The sequence below is a fragment of the Vanessa cardui genome, chromosome 29 (assembly GCF_905220365.1).
Source record: "Vanessa cardui chromosome 29, ilVanCard2.1, whole genome shotgun sequence".
Taxonomy (NCBI): domain Eukaryota; kingdom Metazoa; phylum Arthropoda; class Insecta; order Lepidoptera; family Nymphalidae; genus Vanessa; species Vanessa cardui.
Genome location: NC_061151.1, coordinates 4,702,443 through 4,727,647, shown reverse-complemented (window position 1 = coordinate 4,727,647; position 25,205 = coordinate 4,702,443). Strand labels below are relative to the sequence as shown.

General features: G+C 33.9%; 1 protein-coding gene across 1 annotated transcript; it reads left to right on the top strand.

Moving 5' to 3' along the window:
- The first annotated feature begins 568 nt into the window (after positions 1 to 568).
- Positions 569 to 17,866, top strand: LOC124541860 (formin-like protein 14). The gene is made up of 14 exons (XM_047119769.1): positions 569 to 717; positions 5,421 to 5,501; positions 6,221 to 6,256; positions 6,549 to 6,584; positions 7,459 to 7,545; positions 9,508 to 9,576; positions 10,677 to 10,772; positions 11,290 to 11,325; positions 12,427 to 12,504; positions 12,979 to 13,053; positions 14,431 to 14,493; positions 15,345 to 15,431; positions 16,153 to 16,197; positions 17,727 to 17,866. Exons 1-14 carry the CDS (start codon positions 663 to 665, stop codon positions 17,864 to 17,866), a joined length of 984 nt encoding a protein of 327 aa, XP_046975725.1. The 5' UTR covers positions 569 to 662.
- Positions 17,867 to 25,205: the final 7,339 nt, after the last annotated feature.

Below are 25,205 nucleotides of genomic sequence, written 5' to 3'. Positions count from 1 at the left end.
CCCTTAAAACCGGTGATAACTTCAGCTAATTGATTTATGTTTATGAATTAATAAACATGTATAATATTCTGACCTTTTTACTGTTGCCAAACCTAATCCTAGCCTAATTGGAGATTTAGAAAATAATATTAGTAATTCCTTACAATTGAACTGTGCTGCATTACTATAAAAAGAAAAAAATGTGTGACTTTCTTTGAGACATCCAATGATATTCTAATGAACAGATATGTTATATCCGTTTATTTTACATTTCGTTACAAGTAAAAAGGATAGCTTGATAAAAACAATAAGTAAAAGGGATAACTAGATGTTTTAATTACGCAGTATTACTACATAATTATGATGTATTATAACGTATTACTGGCATAATTATGATGAAAACGACTAAAGGCAAACGTCCCAATTAGGACGTTTTCTAGTCTTCACTTTTTGCGCGTTAATGACATATCTGTTTACTAGAAAAAGAGAGGTTATATATTATACATATATCAAGATCTTGTCCAAGCGCAAAAAGGTCGTATATTTCAGGACAGATATTTGCCACTGAATCATGGTCAGCCTACGATTCTAAAAGTTCAGATATAGTGTCAATTCGCATAAGTAATATTAATTCCCCATTACGAGTTATATTGTTGTTTTAAAATATATTGTTGAGTGCTAATATGTATTGTTGTTTTGTTGTGTTCCATTTATTCGGATTTATTTTCGCCAACGGAAGTAAGTTATATTTTCTTTATCCAAAGATTGGATTGATTGCCTAGACAGTTGTTTTTTTTATTGGAATTTTCGTTTGGAATGTGCATTTAAATCTGCTTTACCTGTTCTATGAGTGGTACATACAACAATTAGATACGTCAAACTGCATGTGTTATATGACTATATGACTATGACGACCCCCGTGGTCGAGTGGTGTGTACACCTGTTTTCATGGGTACGCCACTCCGAGGTCCAAAGTCAATGTAGATTATCATTCGTTTTCTATGTTGTCTTGGGTCTGGGTGTTTGTGGTACCGTCGTTACATCTGATTTTCCATAACACTACAAGGCTTTACAAAATATAGATTGGGATGATAAATTTTCAAAGTGTGGAGATGTAAACGAGATGGTTGCATCTTTTTATGCAGTCCTTCGAGTCTTAATTGGTATGTATGTTCCCAAAAAGAATTTTAATAAAAATCGTTATCCCGTATGGTTTTCAAAAAATCTAATTAGACTTTTGCGAGAAAAAAACAAATATAGAATCAGAGCAGGCAAGTATGGAAATCCTCTCGACGTTTTGTCTTTTAAGTTGTTAAGATCTAGATGTGAACATCTTCAAACCGAATGTTACAATAATTATTTAGAACTTCTTGAGTCTTCTCTATCCAAGAACGCCAAGCTTTTTTACACCTACATACAGTCTAAAAGGAAAAAAAGTACCGAGTTTCCTTCCCAAATGTATCTTGATACTCAAGTTGCTAATAGTGGTAACGAAATATGTAATCTCTTTGCTACTAACTTCTTATCCTATTATAGTACAAATACTTCAAATTTAAATAGAACTACTCATGCTGCTCATGAAGCTTCATCTGGGACTATCAGTTCTATAATTTTGTCTCATAAGGAAATACATAAAGCGTTAAAAAGTCTCAATCCATCTAAAGGAGCAGGTTTCGATGGTATTCCATCTTACTTTATTGTTAATTGCGCTGATGCATTAACGGCCCCGCTTTACCATATATTTAATACATCACTTTCCACGGGTATTTTTCCTACATATTGGAAAATATCCTTAGTAATACCTATTTTTAAATCCGGAGACCCCAATCAAATAAATAATTATAGACCGATATCCTTGTTATCAATTCTTGGTAAAGTACTGGAATCCCTGTTATATCCTTATATTGCATGGCATGTAAAACAACTTATTTCACCGCATCAACATGGTTTTTATAGATCTCGCTCCACAAATACTAACTTGATTTCCTACGTCGAGGATTTATGTGACTCGATCGATGCTAAAGTGCCAGTCCACGTCGTATATACCGACTTCAGCAAGGCGTTCGATCGAGTTGACCATAAGATACTGCTCTCAAAGCTTTCGGGACACGGTATATGTGGACGCATTTTAGAATGGTGTGCTTCATATTTGAGTGAACGAAGGTCAATTGTAGCTGTTAAAGGATACTTTTCTGAATCTTTTAGTGTTTTATCTGGAGTTCCACAGGGTTCCCACCTTGGGCCATTATTTTTTAACATTTTTATTAACGATCTTACATTGTGTTTTAACCATTCTCGTTACTATTTATTTGCCGATGATGTTAAACTTATGAAACCTATTCACAGTCTTAATGACGCTAAATTGCTGAATGAAGACTTGGGCAAACTTAGCGACTGGTGCGACTATAACAACATGTCTATGAACATCGATAAATGTCATTTTATTAGATTTTCACGAAACAAATCAGACTTAGTGTACTATTATACTTTTAAAAACAAAAAGTTAAAGGAAGTTACCAGTGTTCGGGACTTAGGAGTAATCTTCGACTCAAAGCTCCGCTTTCATCTGCATATTGATCACATAATAAATAAAAGCTTTAAAACACTAGGATTCATATTACGTAATGGTAGGGACTTTAAAAAAGTGTCCAGTAAAATTAATCTTTATAACACTTTAGTACGCAGTACGCTAGAATATTGTAGCAATGTTTGGAATCCACATTATGAAGTATACATAAAAAGAATAGAACGGGTTCAAAAGAGATTTTTGTGGCACCTGTCTTACAGCTGTAACATAACTAAAACACACCCTCATTACATTGACCGATTAAAATACTTTAACCTTGATTCTCTACAAAACAGAAGAGAAATACTTGACCATACATTTCTGTTCAAAATGGTAAATAAAGATATAGACAGCCCGCAATTACTTTCAAAACTATACTTTAATGCACCAGTAAAACTCCCAAGAAGGCTCGTGTATACTCCATTCAATACAAAAAAATGCAAAAGTAATCTCGCTCATTATTCACCTTTGAATAGAATGACATTAAAGTTTAACTCTCTTTTTAAAAATACTAATATTGATATATTCTCAGGAAGGCCTCTTGAATTCAAAAAAACAATTAAAAAATGTATAATTAATTAATTAAGCTTAGATTTTAGTTTATAGTTGTTGGTTCTCCATGCACTTTATTTAAACTAAAATGTATTTAAACCAAAATGTTAACTTGTGATTACATGCACTCTGTTACTATTTCAGCATGAAGTGGTTGCCTGTAACTGAGGTAGCACATAGCATCTTAATTGTATTAATTTAAATGGCTGTATTTGTGTATACTTTGTTGGCGATCCAATAAATAAATAAATAAATAAATAAATAAAACACAAGTGCTTTAGCGACTTACATTGGGATCAGAGTAATGTATGTGATTTTGTCTAATATCTGTTTGACTCACGAAAGTTATGACGAATAATTGATTATAATTTTGTGTAAATTAATTATTTAATATAAAATTGTTTGTTATTAATGGCATATGGAGACAGACTTGTAAATGATAAGACACCATTGTCCATTGAAATTAGCGCCAATTCGCCACCAACCTTGGTGGCAAATCTTTGTCCAACCTGTTTGGATATGGACCCACTCATTAGACATTCTACCGCGAAATAACACTACAGTATTATTGTGTTCTAATTTGAGTGAGTGAGCCAGTACTGTAAGACAAAGAGTCATAACATCTTAGTTCCCAAGGTTGGTAGGGCATGGTGATGTAAAGAATGGTAAATGTTTCTTATAGTGCCATTGTCGTTGAGCGATGTCGTACCATCAGTTTGGCCTATTGCTCGTCCAATATAAAAAACCCTTCGAGACCTGAGACGTTATTTTTGGGGTTCTACACATCATAAATACTGGGAGTTATATACATGCTTATTATTTACTTGGTGGTAGAGCTTTGTGTTATGCGGCCTGGGTAGGTGCCACCCAGTCATCAGTTATTCTACTGCCAAATAACAGTAGGTACTCAGTATTGTTGTGTTCCGGTTTGAAGGGTGAGTGAGCCAGTGTAACTACAGGCACAAGGGACATAGTATCTTAGTTCCCAAGGTTGGTGGCGCATTGACGATGTAAGGAATAGTTAATATTTCTTGCAGCGTCATTGTCTATGGGTGATGGTGACCACTTATCATCAGGTGGCTCATATGCTCGTCCGTCAACCTATTCCATAAAAAAAAAAAAAAAACAACATGCATCATGTAGACCAAAGAGATATATGTAATACGATACATCATAGTTATTTTCTACCCGTGTGAAGCCGGGTCAAATAACTAGTACATTATATATACAAGTAAACAACTCGAGACACAAAACCTTACATTGCTCGCGTCAAACATGACTATGGTCTTGTAAACAATGATGATAGCTATGAAACTAAAAAACAAACATATATCTCTCACGCTTACTCATATTGTCAGCGCGATGAGATGATTAATTAGACAAAGACAGCAATACTACTTTCAGTTCATGCTTGTTGTTCTTTTAAATACGTAGAATACTAAAAATAATATTAAAGTACTGTATGTGGAAAAACCAGAAGTTTATTGACTGTTTTTTCATTCTGTTTTGAGATTGTAGCCTCTAGCTCCTCAGGAAGTAATAAGCGTAATGTATGAATAAAATTAGAAACACTAGTTACCGATCGCGGTTTTGCCCGACTTAGATCTTCTGGTCGATGTAATTATGGACCAGATCATTTTTCAAAACTTTCCAAAATTTCCTAAAGTAAAGTAACAGCCTGTAAATTTCCCACTGCTGGGATAAGGCCTCCTCTTCCATTAAGGAGAGGGTTCGGAACATATTTCACCACGCTGTTTCAATGCAGGTTGGTGGAATGCACATATGGCAGAATTTCGATGAAAATAGACACATGCAGGTTTCCTCACGATGTTTTCTTTCACTCGAGAAGACTTATAAACACAAATTAAGGACACGAAAATTCAGTGGTTCTTGCCTGGGTTTGAACCCGCAGTCATCGGTTCAGATGTAAGGGTTCTAAACGTGGACCATCTCGGTTCAACCTGTCATAACTATGACGTATATATTGTGAACCTCACGATTTAATTGATGACCCTCTATGGGTTCCTAAACTCTACCGAGTAGACCTACCTTGAACGATCAACTTGGCCATAGCAAGCTTAAGACACTACAACAACAAAAGACTGTAAATTCCCACTGCTGGGCTAAGGCCTCCTCTCCCTTTTAAGGAGAAGGTTTGGAACATATTCCACTACGCTGTTCCTATGCGGGTTGGTAGAATACACATGTGGCAGAATTTTTGAACCCGCAATTATCGGTTAAGATGCACGCGTTCTAACCACTGGGGCATCTCTGCTCTAAGACACTACATATTCACTCAACTTAATATCACCATTTTTTACAGGTAATTTAATCTATAACCCAACTTTGAATCGAAGATTTGATCTGGGATATAATAGCATTCAAATACCTCCAATTGTAATAGGTAAATATATTTTCTATTACCCTTATTTATTTACCAATGTAGATTGGCAAATCGTCTAACAGTGAACTGCCTTTAGGTATTTGAACTGTAAATTAACTGGTGTAATATGTGTTAATGTGACCACCTTCCACCCACCACTGCTGCTAGGCTTAAGACTATTCTAGGGCAACAGAAACTCGTTGAAATAAAAATATGCTGCTGTCCTTCAGAACACAAAATCTATTTATACATGTAATAAAATTGGAGCGTCTGTTTGTAATATTAAAATAGCCCTTTTTTACTCAATGCATATATATTTGTACACGGTACATATACCAAAATGACATTTATTACATTTTTTGTCGATCTGTCTGTCTGTCTTTTTGTTCCGGCTAATCTCTGCAACGGCTGGATCGATTTTGACGGGACTTTCACAGGCAGATAACTGATATAAAAGGGAGTCACTTAGGCTACAATAATTTATTTTTCTTACATTCAAAGGCATACAAGAGCGCGGGCACAGTTAGTTAATTATAAAAACAAACTGTATGAAAATACAGTGGTGTTTATCTAAGGTAAAGACCGCCATCATCGGTTAAGTTACACGCGATCCAATCACTGGATCATCTAGCCTAATTCTTATCCAACAATTAAAAAAAAAATTAGATATTAAACCTTTTCGCCAAACTTCAGATAATGAGTTTTCTAATTTAAAAAAATATATTATTGTTTTTTTTCAGTCCCAGAACCAACTAAAGAAACGAAAACGACTACGAGTAAGTCATTTTTTTTCTTTTTCCAAGTAAAATCTGTTGTTTACAAACATAATAAATATAATAACAATTAATTTGACATCGGTTTTCATGGTTACGCCACTCCGAGGTACCGGGTATGATTCCCGGCCGAGTCGATGTAGATTATCATTAGTTTTCTTCTATATTGTCTTGGGTCTGGGTCTCCGTGGTACCGGTGTTACTTCTAATTTTCTATAACACAAGTGCTTTAGTTACTTACATTGGGATCAGAGTAATGTCTGTGATGTTGTTACATTTATTTATTTATTTCCAGCGCCGGCACCTGTAGTTGAAAATACTCTTGGAATAAGTAAGCATCACCTTGTTCCATTTTTTTTCTTTTAAGTTAAATTAAATACATAGTAATGTATTAATAACATTAAATGCTTAATTATATGCAAATATGAACTAAAACTAGTTGGAATGGTAGCAAGAATGCTAGCAGCATTTCCCCGTTGAATAGCAATTTCGATCCTCTGGGCAAAAAACGAACCAGCCCTCCTGTCACCAGTGGAGGCAATGAGTTAATAGAGATCGTCCCAATATCTCACGATGTAATGGTCTTCTTGAAGAACCTTGAAAAATAAATAAATTAATGCTACAATTTCTCGTAATCAAAAGTAGATTTCCTACAGTGATATTTCTAACATGCATTTTGATTGTAACATCTTTCCTCTCGCTTCCACGCACGTGTGATGATTTCGTGAAAAGGGACGGAAATATGTAACGCGAAATGACAGATGACAGCGCGCGTCATTAATTTTGACCAATGAGAGCGCGATTCCAGCGTCATAATGTATTTTGTTTATAAGGTATAGTCGGACACAAATTAGATGTAACATCGGAAAATGCAATGGAATGAAATTAAAACTGATTACTGCCGATTTACACAACCAATAGAAATAGCTCCCTATCGCGCCATTCGACGCTATTCGTCGCTATAGATTCACGCGTCAGAGAAAGCAAGTGCATGTAAATCCACGCGTCAAATTGACGAATATATTAGGTCATATGATATTACAAGTTATTACGTTTTCGCAAAGATCATATTCGTATGAGAAATTAATATTGATAACTTGGTATAGCGTACTTAATTCGGATGTGATCGGTTTTACGAATTTTGCCGATGCGACATCTAAGTTGTGTCGTACTATACGTCACATTATAAGGGTTGTTTTTTTCAGATATACTATGGATCGGTCTTGGTATTGGAATATTTATTTTAATCGTCGTTATTCAAACGATATGCATTATCATATACACACGAAAAGGTAACTAATTTCTTGTTTTTTTTTTATAGAATATATATTCACTAGCTACCCACCCTGACTTCTCTCGAGTACAATCAATGATATTCTAATAAACAGATATGTTATATCCATACTAAACAACAGAAAAAAGTGTGCCGCGCCGGGGACAGTTTATTTTAGTTTATTTTTACATTTCGTTAAAAGTAAAAAGGATAGCTTGATAAAAACAATAAGTAAAAGGGATAACTAGATGTTTTAATTACGCAAAACGTATTACTACGTAATTATGATGTATAATAACGTATTACTACGTAAAACAACTAAAGGCAAACGTCCCAATTAGGACGTTTTCTAGTCTTCACTTTTTGCGCGTTAATAACATATATGTTTACTGCGACATCATCGAGTACAATGGTATTTCCCACCAGCAAATTTTTATCCGCTTTCTATAATACGCCTCGTGAATCAGTTTGTTCAGTTTTAAAACTACATTAAAATATGTGAGATAGTTTAAAAGATCTAATCGTAAAAACTCGGAACAACTTTGTTTTTATACTATGTAGGCGACCCGCCCTGGCTTTGCACGGTTGCAATGCTTTTACTAAGTATACCTACTTCATATTGTTTATTTACGACATCAAATTAGAAACATCTTAAATTGACAATGTTTCTTTACTATATTGTCCATGTATTATATACAAAATCCTTCCTCTCGAATCACTCTATCTATTAAAAAAAAACACGCATCAAAATCCGTTGCGTAATTTTAAAGATCTAAGCATACATAGGGACAGACAGCGGTAAGCGACTTTGTTTCATACTATTTAAAGATTATTTTTTATTGTTTTTAGTAATTATACGATATATATTTGTTTCAAAGGGCGTGTTCGTGATCATTGCATATGTTTTTATAACCAATAAAAATGTAAATTTTAAAGCATTAAGATTACATTGAAATAATAAAGGCAAAAAGTTTTTTTTTTTAATATTTATCTGGTATTCTATATTAAAACTAATAGAATAAAATAATCTTGAATATTGTCTAGGCAAAATATTCGTTAGTTTTTAGGGTTATGTACCCAAGGGGAAATAAAACAGGACTTTATAACTAACAATCCGCTGTCATGAACCGTTTTAGATATTTGAAATTTTATAACAACAAATAAAAACAGAATAAAATAATCATTTAAGTGTTAAATCAAATCAAAATAAACTTTATTCGAGTAGGCTTTTACAATCACTTTTGAATCGTCATTTTACAATTAAGTGAAGCTAACACCGGTTCGGAAGGTAGATTCTACCGAGAAGAACCGGCAAGAAACTCAGTGGTTACTCTTTTACAATTCTTTCTTTGTTAATACAAAAGACATGATTTTTTTGCCGTTTTTATATCTGGTACGGAACTTTTTTTCTTTATTATACTCTGTATACCATAAATATAGAATTTTCATGTAATACCAAGATATTAATAAAGCACATTATTTACAATATAAACATATTAAAGGCCTTATAAAATACTAGGAGTTGCCGCGGCTTTGCGCTTGATTTAGGGTGTTGCTTGTAAAGTAAAAAAAGTACCAGCCTGTAGATTTCCCACTGCTGGGCTAATGGCCGCCTTTCCCACTAAGGAGAGAGCTTGGAAAATACATATTTTAAAGTACTTTACTTTTTTACTTGGAACATATTCCATCACGCTGTTCCAATGCGGGTCGATGGAATGCACATGTGGCAGAATTTCAATGAAATTAGACACATGTAGGTTTCCTCACGACCTTCAACCGCTAAACTGCAATTCTTAATATTGATTCACTTTGAGTAAGCCAGCGGAATCAAAGGCTCAAGGGACATTACATCTTACATTCCAAGTGGTACATTAGGGATAGTGATTATTATTACTTCGACAATAATGGTGATCATATAATCTGGTCGGTGTTTGCAAGTCAACCTACATAATATATTAAAATAATTTTTTCTTGTTTACAGTAAAATTGGCACGACGAACAATTGAGGACATCATACGTACCAAGGAATTAATTCGTGATGACAGTAAAGGTGAGCTATTACATATACAACATATATATCTATGTACTATCTATGACCGCGACTTCGTTTGCATTTGAAATTAATAAAATAGTTATTGGTGTAGTCTAAGTTACATATTACATCAGCTTTCTATCATTGAAAGTCTCATCAAAATCGGTCCAGCCGTTCCATAAATTAGCTAGATTTTATTGATGAAGTTAAGAATGGTTAATAATTCTTAAAACCGAGAAATGTATTCTTTAAAATAAATTTACTTAAGTACGTTTTTAAATGTCGGAACAGATTGCTTTAAACCAAAAGTATTTATATTTTCATGCACGTAACATCTCTAACACTTAAATAAATAATAACAAATAAATATTGAGCAACATCACATACATTACTCTGATCCTAAGTAAGTAGCTAAAGAACTTGTGTTATGGAAAATCATAAGTAACGACGGTACCACAAACACCCAGACTCACAACGTAGAAAACTAATGAACTTTTTTACCTCGGAGTGGCGTATCCATGAAAACCGGTGTACACATTACTCAACCACGGAGGTCGTCAAAATGATCGACGAAACAAAACACGCGAGGTGCGTGAAGGCCCTTAGAAACATACAAACTCTTCATAATTTTACTTAACATTACATAGTCGACCTCCATGGTCGAGTGGTGTGTACACCGGTCTTCATGGGTACGCCACTCTGAGGTCCCGGGTTCGATTCCCTGCCGAGTCGATGTAGATTACCATTAGTTTCTTTGTTGTGTTGGGTCTGGTTATTTGTGGTACCGTCGTTACTTCTGATTTCCATAACACAAGTGCTTCAGCTACTTATATTGGGATCAGAGCAATGTATGTGATGTTGTCTCATACTTATTATTTATTATTATTATTTATTTACTAACATAAGAATTAATAACATTAAATGCTTAAATATATACAAATATGAACTAAAGCTAGTTACTGTATAAATCTTGACCGCGTGCAATGGTGGCAAGAATGCGAGCAGCATTTCCCCGTTGAATCGAAATTCCGATCCTCTGGGCAAAAAACGAACCAGCCCTCCTGTCACCAGTGGAGGCAATGAGGCGAATTAAAATTTAACTTTATGTTTACATTTAGCGCGCTACAGTAAGACACCAGGAAAAGTGATCAAAACTCCTGAAAATATCGAGGCCAGTCATTACGAGTCGTTACCAGAACTGAACAAGATAAACAGTAAGTATTTGCTACCTTCCAACATCCCTGTTGGCCTTATCTTCTGTGGGGACCCATTCTCCCCCAATTTATCCCAATTTGCATTTCGGGAATCCCCCAAAAAGGTCATATGACAAATATGAATCAAATCAAATCGAAATAAACTTTAATGAAGTAGGCTGTTACAAGAACTTTTGAATCGTCATTTTACAATTCAGTGAAGCGGAAAGTATATTCTACCGAGAAAAACCGGTAAGAAACTCAGTAGTTACTCTTTTTTAACATTTAAAAAATACAAAGTCACAGTAGTTAAACACAATTATTTAAATTAATATATCCTGCTTGGAAGTCAACGGGTATTAACTCCACGCTTTTTTATCATCTATATTAGTACCAAGTTTTCGGTTCTTCTCAGTAGAATCGACCTTACCGCTTGAAACTGTTTTATAAGATGACTACAATTCTATAAATGGAACGCCTACTTATATGAGATATATTTTGGTATTGATTTTTTTAATCATACGAACTTTTTTTCCAGAAAAACCTCCACCTCCTCCCATAGAGACTTTACCTCGTAAGTATACCCATACTATTTATTATTATAAATGTGAAAGTAACTCTGTCTGCCTGCCTGTGGTTCTTTCACGACCAAACCAAAGAGAATTTAATTAAATTTGGTATTCAGCAAACATATTGAACTCCAAGAAGGGACATAGACTACCAACCAACTCCTAAAACGGAGAGAAGCCGAGGGCGACAACTAGTATAATAATTAATAAATCAATAAATCCTTTTACATATCCAAACTATTGTCGAGGACGTATAAGTAGGCATTTAGATAACAGTTACATAATACAGGGCCATATTCATTTGTGAAGCTGACGATTATGGCAGTTTTATAAAAAAAACTATTTTTTTTGTGGTATAGGTTGATGAACGAGCAGATGGGCCACCTGACGGTAAGTGGTCACCATCACCCATAGACAATGACGCTGTAAAAACTATTCCTTCCATCGTCAATGTACCACCAACCTTGGGAACTAAGTTGTTATGTCCCTTGTGCCTGTAGTTACACTGGCTCACTCACCCTTCAAACCGGAACACAACAATACTGAGTACTGTTATTTGGCGGTAGAATAACTGATGAGTGGGAGGTACCTACCCAGACGTGCTTCCACAAAGCCCTACCACCAAGTGTAATAAATAATTAATTGTAAATTATGGCAAAGGTAAGTCGATAGTACAGCCTAGACACGGTCCTTTCAATAATACCAAGCGAACGTACAACAATAAAAAAACAAAAAAGGATTTTCATACTTACTTTTTTTTAATTCGGAATTTAAAACAAACGTCTAAAATTGAATGTCGTATTTTTCATAGATTTTTTGTAGCACTTTTTTTTATTCATTTTTTTAGTTCTGTATGCAAATTGTTTTGTAATTGGAAACGACTTCAAAAATAGAAGGATTTTTAATAAGCCAGTTGTTTTTTAATACATTAGTTGCATCGTTTTAATTTCTGAACCGATTTCGAATATTCTTTTTTTTTCACATTCATACTAAAGTCGGTTATTTTGTATCAAAATTGCATACCACGAATATTCCTTTTTCGAATTTAATTTGAATATTACCGCTTTATAATTTGCAAATGAAATTTAACGGTCTTTATGCCTCAGGTGTTCCAAATTCAAATCCACTACCAGAACCATTGGCAACACCAACCATCCACATAATACCACCACGGACAGTACCAGGTACATTATTATAACAATATATTAATTATTTTGATTTTTTATGGTATAGGTTAGCGGACGAGCATATGGGCCACCTGATGGTAAGTGGTCACCCATAGACAATGACGCTGTAGGAAATATTAACTACTCCTTACATCGTCAATGTGCCACCAACCTTGGGAACTAAGATGTTATGTCCCTTGTGGTTGTAGTTACACTGGCTCACTCACCCTTCAAACCGGAACACAACAATACTCAGTACTTGGCGGTAGAATAACTGATGAATGGGTGGTACCTACCCAGACGGGCTTGCACAAAGCCCTGTCACCAAGTAGATTTAAAGTATTTTATTAACATAAGAATTAACAACATTAAATGCTTAAATATATATGTATATACAAATATGAACTAAAAAAGTAAAGTAAAGTAAAGTATAGTATTATAGATTTAAATTATATTATACGGTCTGTAAAAAATATAATGTATTTTTTACAGTTAATTATTTCCGTCAAACAGCGAGCATGCCGAGGAATAGGGAACGACTACCCACCCCTAAGGAAATCGGCTATGGTAAGTTACTGAACACCATCAACAATATAAGCTGAGATGGCCCAGTGGTTTGAACGCGTGCATCTTAACCGATGATTTCGAGTTGAAATCCAAGCAAGCACCACTATAAATATGTGCTTAATTTGCGTTTATAATTCATCTCGTGCTCGGCGGTGAAGGAAAACATCGTGAGAAAACCTGCATGTGTCTAATTTCATCGAAATTCTGTTACGTGTGCATTCCACCACCCGCATTGTCACACTTTGGTGGAATATGTTCCAAACCCTCTCCTTAATGGGAGAGGATGCTTTAGCCCAGCAGTGGGAAATTTACAGGCTGTTACTTTATCAACAATAGTTCTTAATCCTTACAAATATTTCGTGGCGAAAGTTTGCATGTATGGATGTATGTTAGATACTCTTTCACGCAAAAATTACTGAATGGATTTCAATGAAACTTTACAATAATATAGCTTATACATCAGAATAATAAGTAGACAATTATTAATGAAAAATATTCTGTGAATAATACCAAAATATCATTTTTTTTATATGTCTGTCTGTTTGTTCCGACTAATCTCAAAACTGGCTGAACCGATTTTGACTGGACTTTCACTGGCATGAAGCTGATTTAATAAGGAGTAATAACTTAAGCACGTAACGGGCTCATCTAGTATATAATAATTTTACAGAAACTATTTTAAAAGCATCTTAATAATGTTCCTTAACACTCATATAAATACGTGGGCATTTTGCAATTATCCAGAATAGGTGATGAATATGCACAGGTGTTTCTAGATGGAATTAATTCCCCTAGAGGAAGCCTCAAGCAATTTGACATTTTTTGTTAGCGTTTATCACAAATCTAAATTTAGGTTGTCTAGTGCTAGCAAAGATATAATTATTTTATAGTTAACTTCATTTAGTGTTGAATTTTAAATAAAATAAGGCTTATGTACGACACAAATTAAATGTAGTATCAGAAAATGCAATAGAATGAAAATAAAGCCGATTACTGCCAATTTAAACGACCAATAGAAATAGCTCCCTACCGCGCCATTCGACGCTATTCGTCGCTGTAGATTCACGCGTCAGGGAAAGCAAGTGCATGTAAATCGACGCGTCAAATTGACGAATATATTAGGTCATATGACAATACAAGTTATTACGTTTGTGCAAAGATCATATTCGCATGCGAAATAAATATTAAGATTTAGGATAGCATACTCAAGCGAAATAAATTTTTATAATTTAGGATAGCATACTCAAGTCGGATGTGATCGGTTTTACGAATTTTGCCGATGCGACATCTAAGTTGTGTCGTACTTTGCTAACTTTTTACTTAAATTGATCATAACATTGAAAGTATGTTTTTTTTTTGTTTTGGTTTTCCTTTCAGGACGAGATCCAAAGCCTCAGAGAAACAGATCGCCGATGCCATTACCGCACGAAGTCATTTCAGGTTCTCATCTTACTCTTTACAAATGAAATTTATTTACTTAGGGAACCCTAAGTACAAAGAGGAACTATGGATAGTCTTTTTTATGGTATAGGTTGGCGGACGAGCATATGGGCCACCTGATGAAAAGTGGTCACTAACATCCATAGACAATGACGCTGTAAGAAATATTAACTATTCCTTACATCGTCAATGTGCCACCAACCTTGGGAACTAAGATGCTAAGTCCCTTGTGCCTGTAGTTACACTGGCTCACTCACCCTTCAAACTGGAACACAACAATACTGAGTACTGTTATTTGGCGGTAGAATAACTGATGAGTGGGTGGTAACTTCCCAGACGCACTTGCACAAAGCCCTACCACCAAGATAACCTTCGTCAGTTTTCAAATTAATTCCTTTATCTAGTCCAAAACACTCAGTACCTTTTGAATCTAAACGTCAAATCATTGCGACGCAATATATCATTCTCGATCGGTAAAGCAGATTATCGCTCATACTGAGCACACGAAAATAGATCTTAAAGTGACGATCCTTTTCTTACCCCGACTGTAAAATCTTTTATATATTAATAGCGTGGTTAGAACGCGTGCATTTGTTCAATGAATGCGGGTTCAACCCCAGACAAACATCACTGAATTTTCAGGTACTTAATTCGTCTTTATAATTTTAAAACGTAAACGTGGTGAAGGAAAACATCGTGAGGAAACCTGCATGTGTCTAATTTCAAAGTAATGCAACAAAATGTGTATCCACCAATGCATTGGATCAAAGCCCAGCAGTGGGAAATTTACAGGCTGATAACGTATATAATGTATTGTGCTAGTAAAGTTAGAAGTGTATCTTTGATTTCAGTTAAGCCTTCAACTCTCCCAACGAGATCTCGTAAGAACTCCATCAATGTCAGACCTAAGCATATAACACCAGCTCAAATCGTACCAGGTAATTATTTTAACAGACTTGAAAAAGGAGGTTCTTAGCTCAGTTATATTAGAATATTTTTGATTATGTCTTAATTTTAAGAAATAATAAATTTGAATATTAGAAGTATAATCAACTAGCGACCCGTCCCGCCATGTACATATATAATTATTATTTGTATATATCTGTATATTTGTATGTACCTAGCTATATTTATGTAGTAGTTTATGTATGTATTATATTATTGTATCTATGTATGTAGTCTATTTTACACCACCTACCATCTCTCTGTTGGCTACTACTCCATATCACCTCGGTTGTCTGGAAGAACAATATATATATATATATATATATATTGTTTCATTAAATATATAAAAATATCTTTATTATTGAAAAAAACGCAGACGGCTTGTTTATTGTCGTTCTAGTTCAACTTATTTACACAAAAACCTTAATAAATGATATACCTAAACCCTTCTTATCTATCACTCTGTGTATCAGTGAAAACCTCATGAAAATCCGTTCAGCAGGTTTGGATTTTATCGCGAACGTACAGACAGACGCACGCGACTTTGTTTTATAATATGTAGAGATAAGCGTAAATGATATTATGAACAAATAAGAGGTGCCTAGATTTGAACCGGCGACATGGGTTGAAATGAAGTTATTTGTTAGTTAATAGGATATCCCACCGATGTTGTTTTGTTTTATTTTATTGAACTTTTAAATCATTTAATTACAGAGGAGAATTCTGAATTACTGTCAAAATTGAAGCGAAGAGCAGCCAGTGAGTTTGTTATTTTATTTTATACATTTACCTATATCATATATATTTTTTTGAGTCGAGTAGGCCCAGTGGTTAGAACGCGTGCATCTTAACCGATGATTGCGGGTTCAAACCCAGGCAAGCACCGCTGTTTCATCTGCTTAATTTGTCTTTATAATTCATTTCGTGCTCAGCGGTGAAGGAAAACATCGTGAGGAAACCTGCATGTGACAAATTTCAAAGAAATTCTGCCACGTGTGTATTCCACCAACCCGCATTGGAAGAGCGTGGTGGAATATGTTCCAAACCTTCTCATCAAAGGGAGAGGAGACCATTAGCCCAGCAGTGGGAATTTAAAGGTTGTTGTTGTTGTTGTTGCTGTTATATTTTTTTTTATTTTACGCACCCGGAATACGTCGAGTCACCAGTAGTAAGTCAGAAGTCACTTTTAAATATTTTTTGGCTCTTATTTGTGCCCAAAGGGCACAGATTATTTCACCAAATATCACGTACGATGGAGAAGATACGATGGGTCACTAGCAGTTCCATAAAAACCTGTCATAACATGACATTTTGACTGACATCTGGCCGTGTGGTCTGCTAAATAAAGCTTCAAGGAAACAGATGGTACGTTACAAAAATAAAACGATTCTAACAGATCCAATTAAACCAGTAATTTTAGCCATTATTTACTTTTTTGTGTCAACGGTACTTGGTGTTTGGTTATTATAACTAAAAATCAAAATATAATGTATTCAAGTAGGCTTTTACAAGCACTTTCGAATCCTCTTTTAACAAATATATTAAGTAAAGCTATCAATGGTTTCGAAAGTAGATTCTACCGAGAAGAACAGGCAAAAAATTCAGTAGTTACTCCTTTTAAGGATTTAAAATACACTCATGTTAGTTCAATACGATTATGTATGTACGTAATATATCCTGCCTGGCAGTCAAAAGTCTTTATTTCCCGTTTTTTTTTACTTACGGTATGCTATGTATGCTATTTTCTATACCACGTTACCAGCCATGTCTATGAAATTATGGTTAATGATCACAACTGCTGATAAAATTGGTTCCATGAGAATTATAAACCAATTCATGCATCGCCAATGGACCACACATTTTTGGATCTAAGATGTTCTCTCTTGAGCATTTTACAGTTTTAAAATTCCATCAAAATAATATTGTCGTTTAGGGGTAGAAAATGATATATATATAGAACTACCTACTACCTAAAAAAGTCATAGATTATGATAACGTTGATAAAAAATATATCAGGATTAAATTCATCCGATTGAGTTGTCATGTATATTAAGTTTGTGACAATTGTTAATATTATTTTATAAATATGGCGCATAGTATATTGTTAATTATTGTCATTTTAAATATGTAGTCTCGTATATATCATAAAATTTATTTAATTATTTTTTACTATAAAACAGCACAGACTCTACTCATACAGCCAATATTGACACATGTCAAATTATATCAGATAACAATAAAATTCTTAGGAAATAAATTATAGTGATTAATTAGTTTTAAATTTTCAGTGAACGAATCCACATCCAGTCCGACAAGTGGCGTGGCACCGCCAATATTTCCTAAGCCTGTTTCACAACAAACGAAAAAAATTGGTAAGTCCACATTATACCATCCCAGGCCCATTTTTGTCGTCATATTGTCAATATGACAACAGGATTGGGCCTTTTTGGTTTGAATTTTTCGTTAACAGCCCAAAGGTCTCTTCGGATGTCAAAGTTTCAGGAAATAGGGGGTATCTTTTATAAATCAATCAAATCAAAATAAACTTTATTAAGTAGGCTTTTACAAGCACTTTTTGAATCGTCATTTTACAATTAAGTGAAACTACCACCGGTTCGGAAAGTAGATTCTACCGAGAAGAACCGGCAAGAAACTCAGTAGTTAGTTTTTAACATTTCAAAAGTACAAAGTCATGTTAGTTAAATATAATTATCTAAATTAATATATCCTGCTTGGAAGTCGACAGGTGTTAACTCCACGCTTTTTTATCATCTATAAAATCTTGTATTGAATATAAAATCTTGTATGCTTAGGCCATCATCCTCCTGTCCTTATCCCAATTTACCTACGGTCGGCGCAGCATGTCTTCTTTCATACTTCCCCATCTGACGTCATATCACAAGTGACATTCTTTCCAGCCACATCATCTTTCACCCAATCCATCCATCGTTTCATTGGTCGTCCCCTCTATATCCATCCACGTTCATGCTCAAAACCTTCACAATATGTTCCTCATTCCTCCGTATAACATGCCCATACCATGATAACCGCCTTCCACAATTAAATTAAATTGAAACAAGACTACCTCAATAATGTCTATAGATTTAAAATGTCGTGTCATAGCTACGACGCCATCTTGTATTTTTCGTCAGCCCTAAATGATGATCCCTGGTGTCATGGATTTAGCCTTACTTAATCTATATTTTCACAGCACGAGCCCCAAGTCCGAAACTACCAAGGCCGAGATATGAAAATGAAAGTGGTAATATATATTTTACTTTATTCAATTTACCTTTTTGGCAGAGTATAAACCTCGACCATAAAACACAGTCACTGATGGCGCTGCTGAAATTCTTACCACAAGAGATCCTGGCTTATATTTTCATTTTATTAGTGGTGTATAATGGGTAGACAGGCGGCCTAATTGGCCACCTAATGGTAAATTGTCACCACCGCCCAGACATCTGCACCGTAAGAAGTTTCAGCTAATCCTTACATCAGGACTTGGTGGTAAGGTTTTTTACTCAATGGCAGCACTTTGTGCAAGATAGGTACCACCCACTCACGCTGAACGTACACAGTATTGTTGTGTTCTGGTTTAAGGAATGAGTGATTGATGATGAACAACAGACATAGGGGACATAATATCTGAGTTTTCAAGGTTAGTGGCTCATTGGTGAAATGAGAAATAATTAATATTTCTTACATTAACTTAAGCGTAGAATCGTAAAAAACAATCTTCAATTTGGCATATGTATTTGGTTATACAATATAACAAAATATTGCTTTTGTATAAAGATCATTTTCTTATAAGAAATAAATCAATATTTGACGATGCTACATCTAAGTTGCGACGTACATGTTTGTTTTTTTTTTAGTCTCAAGATAGTTAACATAAGCAAAAGTGCTATTTTGAACGTACTTCAATAAATAATATTTTGATTTTTCTTTATCCAACTCGTTGACTTCAAAACCGGATTAAACTAGATTTTAAATTGATAACAGGTCATCCCCTGTTTCAGATTCTGATGATGAATGGACGATTGAACAACTAAAGCCGTTAAACTTGTACAACGTTTAAAAAATATGTTTTATATTATGTACATGTAAGAAAATATATTATAATAAGTTGTAGATTAAATTATTTAAGCACGAACATGAGTTTTATTTGAAATGACTGTTCCCGCGACCTTGCACGCGTTTAAATTTAACAAAAAAAAATACAATATCGTAGCCTAAGTTACTCCTTATTATAACAGTTATCTGCCAGTGAAAGCCCCGTCAAAATCGATCTAGCTGTTCCAGAGACTAGCCGGAACAAACAGACAGACAAACTTGTAAAAAAATGTTATTTCGGTGTATGTACCGTGTACAAATACATATGCATTGGGTAAAACAAAGCTATTTTAATATTACAAACAGACACTCCGATATTATTATATGTATATATACCATAAACATTGTTCTATGAGAGATATGTATACTAATTTTATAAATTTTAATAATATAAATGCTGAAGTAACTCTGTCTGTGAAGCTTTTGTTTAAAACACTAAACCGAATTAGATTAAATTTGGTATTTTTTTTTCTTTATTTATTAAAGAGGGTTTTTTCACTAAGTTAATATGTCACCCTCGTCATTACATATACAGTTAAATACATTTCTCACATCACATATTAGTACAATACAGTCATAGATAAGGCTTTCTTATTTCTATTTTTGAGAGCTAAATTTACAAATTTATAAACAGATTTAGCTTCGTTAGACAATGGAGAAGCTAAAATGCTATTATAAACACCAATATTATAACCACGACTAGCGACAACAGCTCCCTTTAGCACATTTTAGAAGAATGTGTTCGTGTTAGGACACGAACACATTCTTCTAAAATGTGATAGACATCCTCTACCACACCGCACACAGTACAATTAGGAGAATTCACTTTTCTCATCATATATCCGAAACTATTCAGTGGAATGTGACCAGAGCGCAATCTTAAGGCAGTTGTAATATCTTTGCGCTTTAATTTGGAATTTAGGAACCAGAGAGATCCAAAAAGTCTAGGTTGTATAGTTTTATACCAGATTCCTTTGGTAAGCGATCTTTCATTAAAATATTCAGACCACATCTCATGACATATTCGTTTAATATCCCCTAAAAGATCGGTGGGACTAGGTAAACACTTAAATTCAATACCATCGGATATAGCTTCTTTAGCTAGTCGGTCAACTTCCTCATTTACCATTTACCCACTAACCCGACATGAGATATCCATTGCAAGATTATTGTTTTATTATTAGATTTAAACTTTAATAAACATTTTAAAATAGTGAAAGCAATAGGAAGACCTCTGTGGGGTGCTGTACATTTTAAGATATGTAAAAGAGCACTTTTCGAGTCGGTAAATATAACAAATTTATGAAAATCAATCGATTCAATGTAGGACAAGGCTTCAGCGATTGCCACAAGCTCAACAAACATAATCGAGACTCTTGCTTTAATTTGAAATTTTGAATAGATTCATGTATTATAATCTAAAAAAGCAGCGCCACTGCAGCTAATGTCTTTGGAACCATCTGTGTATATTTTATAAAATCCAGAATACTCTTGACTCAGTTTCTGATAACAAAGAGCTTTTAAATAATCGGAATCAAAACAATGTTTCGGTTTGCTAATACCTTCAACAACAGGCTTTACGATATTAGATAAATTAAAGTTGTTTAACCACATATCCAAAGAAAACATTTCGTTTGATTCACTACTAGACATTTCTTTTACTTTCAAATTATTATGTAAAATATATATTTTATTGTTTTATAACAATGGTTTCTTGTTTATTTGTTTTGTAATTATTGTTATATAACAATGGTTTCTTTTTACGCCGCCAATAAAAATTATTCATGAAGTTAGAAAGAGTCTCTAATAGGTATATAATATCATTATTTTTAAATGACTTACACTTTAACCAGAACTTACCGGCCAGAAAATGTCTTCGGAAAAATAAAGGACACAAACATAACTCGGATTCCATTACGTGTATAGGCGTGCTTTTTATAAAGCCCCCTATTAAACGCAAACAAATATTTTGAATTCGATCTAATTTCTTTAAATTACTCGCGCAACTATTATCATATTAAAAACTCCCATAGTCAATTCGACTACGAATAAGGGCTAAGTATAAATGTCTTAAATGTGTTGGATGTACACCCCAATCTGTACCAACTAATACCTTAAAAATTTTGATGTAATTAAGCACTTTTTCACGGACTTCATTAATATGTTTACCCCCCAAAGACCCAAATATTTCACGCTATTGACTAATTCTATTTGGTGTCCCTTAACTCTAACGTCAATAGATTCTGTATGATAACCTCTTTTAAAAACACATATTTTGCTCTTCATATATGAAATATCTAAGCCAATTCTTGATAACATGCTGTGAATAGAGTCTAGATCAGTTTGAATTTTAATTTGACCCTCATAACTCGATTGACAATGAGTATAAATAACAAAATCATCAGCATATTGAGATATAAATAGGATTTTTTCAATATTACTACATATATCTATTGTTGCTACGTTAAATAACAAAGGGGATAAAGGATCTCCCTGAGCGAGTCCGCGAGCCGTAAATCTACTTATTGATTTATTATCAACTTCAATATGTAAAATTCTTTCTTGTAAGAAACTGAACAAATATCTACAAATTTTTGAACCCACATTTAATCTATCTAAAATATAAATTAATGAAACATTGTCAACGTTATTATATGCATCCTCAATATCTATGAAACATCCTATTGTAGAATAACCTTTCGAAAAACCTATTTGAATTCTAGTTGTAAGGCTACTTAAACTATCTAAACATGATTTACCTTTTCTAAATCCCACAGTATTAACAGAGAAGACATTTTTTCTTTCTAGGTACCATTCAAGTCTTCTGTATAAAATATAGTGAAAAATTTTACACAAACATGACAATAAAGAAATAGGACGGAACGACTTGTTATTGTCATGATCTCGACCGGGTTTGGGAATAAGTACAACCTTAATTTCTCTGCATTGTTTTGGAACATAATTATTAGCTAAAAAAGCTATTATATAATGCCAAAAGGGCCAATTTTCCTGACTTATGTAAATTTTTAACCATAGAATAAGTTATACCGTCTAATCCAGGAGATGTATCCTTTGATTTAATACACAACAAACAATACACATATCCTTTTAACCAAGCCATTTTACGCCACATTTCATTACTACTTACATTTTCATCCACTGAAGTCCAAGTATTCTGGAAGTTATTGTCTTTAGCACGTCGAATGGCTCTTTGAGCTAAACCAATATAATCTTTTAATTTATTAAAATTTTGTGGGATCGGATTTCGTCTAAACTCTGCCAGTGCCAATCTATGTTGAGCAACTGAAAGAGATAAATTTGGAGACCAAAAAGGACGTGGAGCAAAATTAGATTTTGGATTCTGGCTATACTTTATTATCGGTATAGATTTATCAGCAGCGTCATTAATAATTGAGACAAATTCATCATATCCCTTCTGCAGATCTGAAGTTAACGAAAAGAATAGTTAAAGAATAGTTAGCAAACTTTTCACCCGAAACCATTTTATACATGTCCCAATTGGATTTTCGAAAATTTCTACGTAATAAAGGAGGATAGGATTGAGTGTCATGAGTGGATAATTTAATTATTAAATGATCACTACCTAAAGATTCATTTAAAACTTTCCAATCAAACTTTAGAGATACATCTAAAGACCCTAATGTAACATCTGGGGCTGACTGCTGAAGTATACCCTCAATTAGCCTCATTCTGGTCGCCTGTCCATCATTAAGGACTACATATTGACTATCTATTAATGAATCAAATATTAGAGATCCTCTTGTATCTGTTTTCGAAGACCAAGTGGAGTGATGAGCATTAGGATCACCTAAAATCAATGTTTTTGACATAAACAACGAAAATATTCTATCCCAGTCAAATGAGGAAATAGTAATACGTGGAGGACAATAAATTGATATAATATTTTCTACTGGTGAAAAGTTAGTCAACTTGACACATACAACTTCAATATTAGTATTTTCTATGTGTATACGTTGAGCAAAGGATTTAACAGTTTTGTGAACCAATACTGCTACTCCCCCATAAGAGTCATGTCTGTCCTGTCTATAAATATTATAATTGTATATTTTAAATCACTACCAGGTTCAAGCCAAGTCTCACTGATAGCGGCAACGTGAATTTTTTCTTGGTTTTAAAGTTCTGTAAATGATAATAATTTCGGTCTAACGCTCTGGGCATTCCACTGAATAATGTTTAATTTATTAATTACTTTAGAATTCATTTTGTATGAAAAACTAGTAAGTCTACAATATTTTTAAGCTAAGGCCAATCAGATATATACTCTACAACGAACAAAATCATCCATTCAACACACAACTTAATAGCACGATGCACCTTGTCTCCAAAAGTTATTCCTTTTAAAAATATGACTTCCCTTAATCGCACAAGCAATTCATGAAAAGATGACCTATTTTTCCCTTCCAACACCTCTTGAATATTATCTTCTTTACTTTCTTGTTCTTGTTCTATATTATTTTCAAAGTCATTGTTAGTAGCATATGTTCTTCTTTTCTTTACGCGCTGAGCACCTTTATTATTACTTGTATTCTTATTATTTAAGCTTTTAACAGGGGTTTGATTTTCGCACGACGCTGTAACTACCTCTGCAAATGTAAGATTTTTATTTCCCCTTGTATTTTCAATATTTTCGGAATGTACCACTGGAGTTGTTTCAATAATTTGTTCGTTAGCATGACAAGGAGAAGTCGGCGGGACATAAAGAGTTAGTGCCTTCCTATACGTACATCCAAACTCCGCCATGAGTTCTCTGATTCTTCTTTCTTTCAAAAAAACTGGACAAAGACGGGAAAGAGCCATGTGGTTTCCACTACAATTTACACATTTAAATACTTGAGTCTCACAGTTTTCATGATTATTGCCGCACTTAGGGCAAACAGTTTTCTTAAACGAACATATTTTACGAGTGTGACCAAACCTCCAACATTGAGAACATTGTGAAACTTGATAAATAAAAGGCTCCACTCTTATCTTAAGTCCATAAATGTATACAAATGGTGGAACCGAAGCACCTTTGAAACATAAGCGGATCGATTCACTAGGACACCATCCTCCTTTATCCCTATCCCGGCGGTTTAGACGTTTTAGTGACAACAATTCCACGGAAGAAGAGCAAGAAATATTTTTTAAGATATCCTCATCAGATAAATCGAGATCAACATCTTTGATAACTCCATAACAATATGATACTTCCATAGCCTTGAATATTCTCCATCCTTTATCCAATAAAGCTTCACAATTCAAAAGAGTATTCATGGCAGACTCATTTTCAAATTGTAACCTTATTTTGTACGGGGATAAGTATTTTACTTGCATAATATTTTTAATATTATTTTCAATAAATGTTCGTGCTAACGCAAAATTATAATTAAATTCAAATAAATATGCACTAAAAAGTATTAAAAATAATTGCGTATTCAACATATTTTTTAGAGTCATTTATAAGTAAAATGAAATGAAAAATATTAGACTACTTAAAAGTCGATTTACGATTATATAACGTAGTTATAGTTATTGATATATTTGGAGCACTAGCTTTCAAACAAAAAAAAAAATTATCAAAATCGGTCCACCCAGTAAAAAGTTATGAGGTAACAAACATAACAAAATAA

Coding starts and splice junctions, on each gene's coding strand:
- LOC124541860 (XM_047119769.1), top strand. CDS start 663: ATGTATTGTTGTTTTGTTGTGTTCCATTTATTCGGATTTATTTTCGCC. Junction 7,546..9,507: donor TATCATATACACACGAAAAG/GTAACTAATTTC, acceptor TCTTGTTTACAG/TAAAATTGGCACGACGAACA. Junction 13,054..14,430: donor CCCTAAGGAAATCGGCTATG/GTAAGTTACTGA, acceptor TTTTCCTTTCAG/GACGAGATCCAAAGCCTCAG.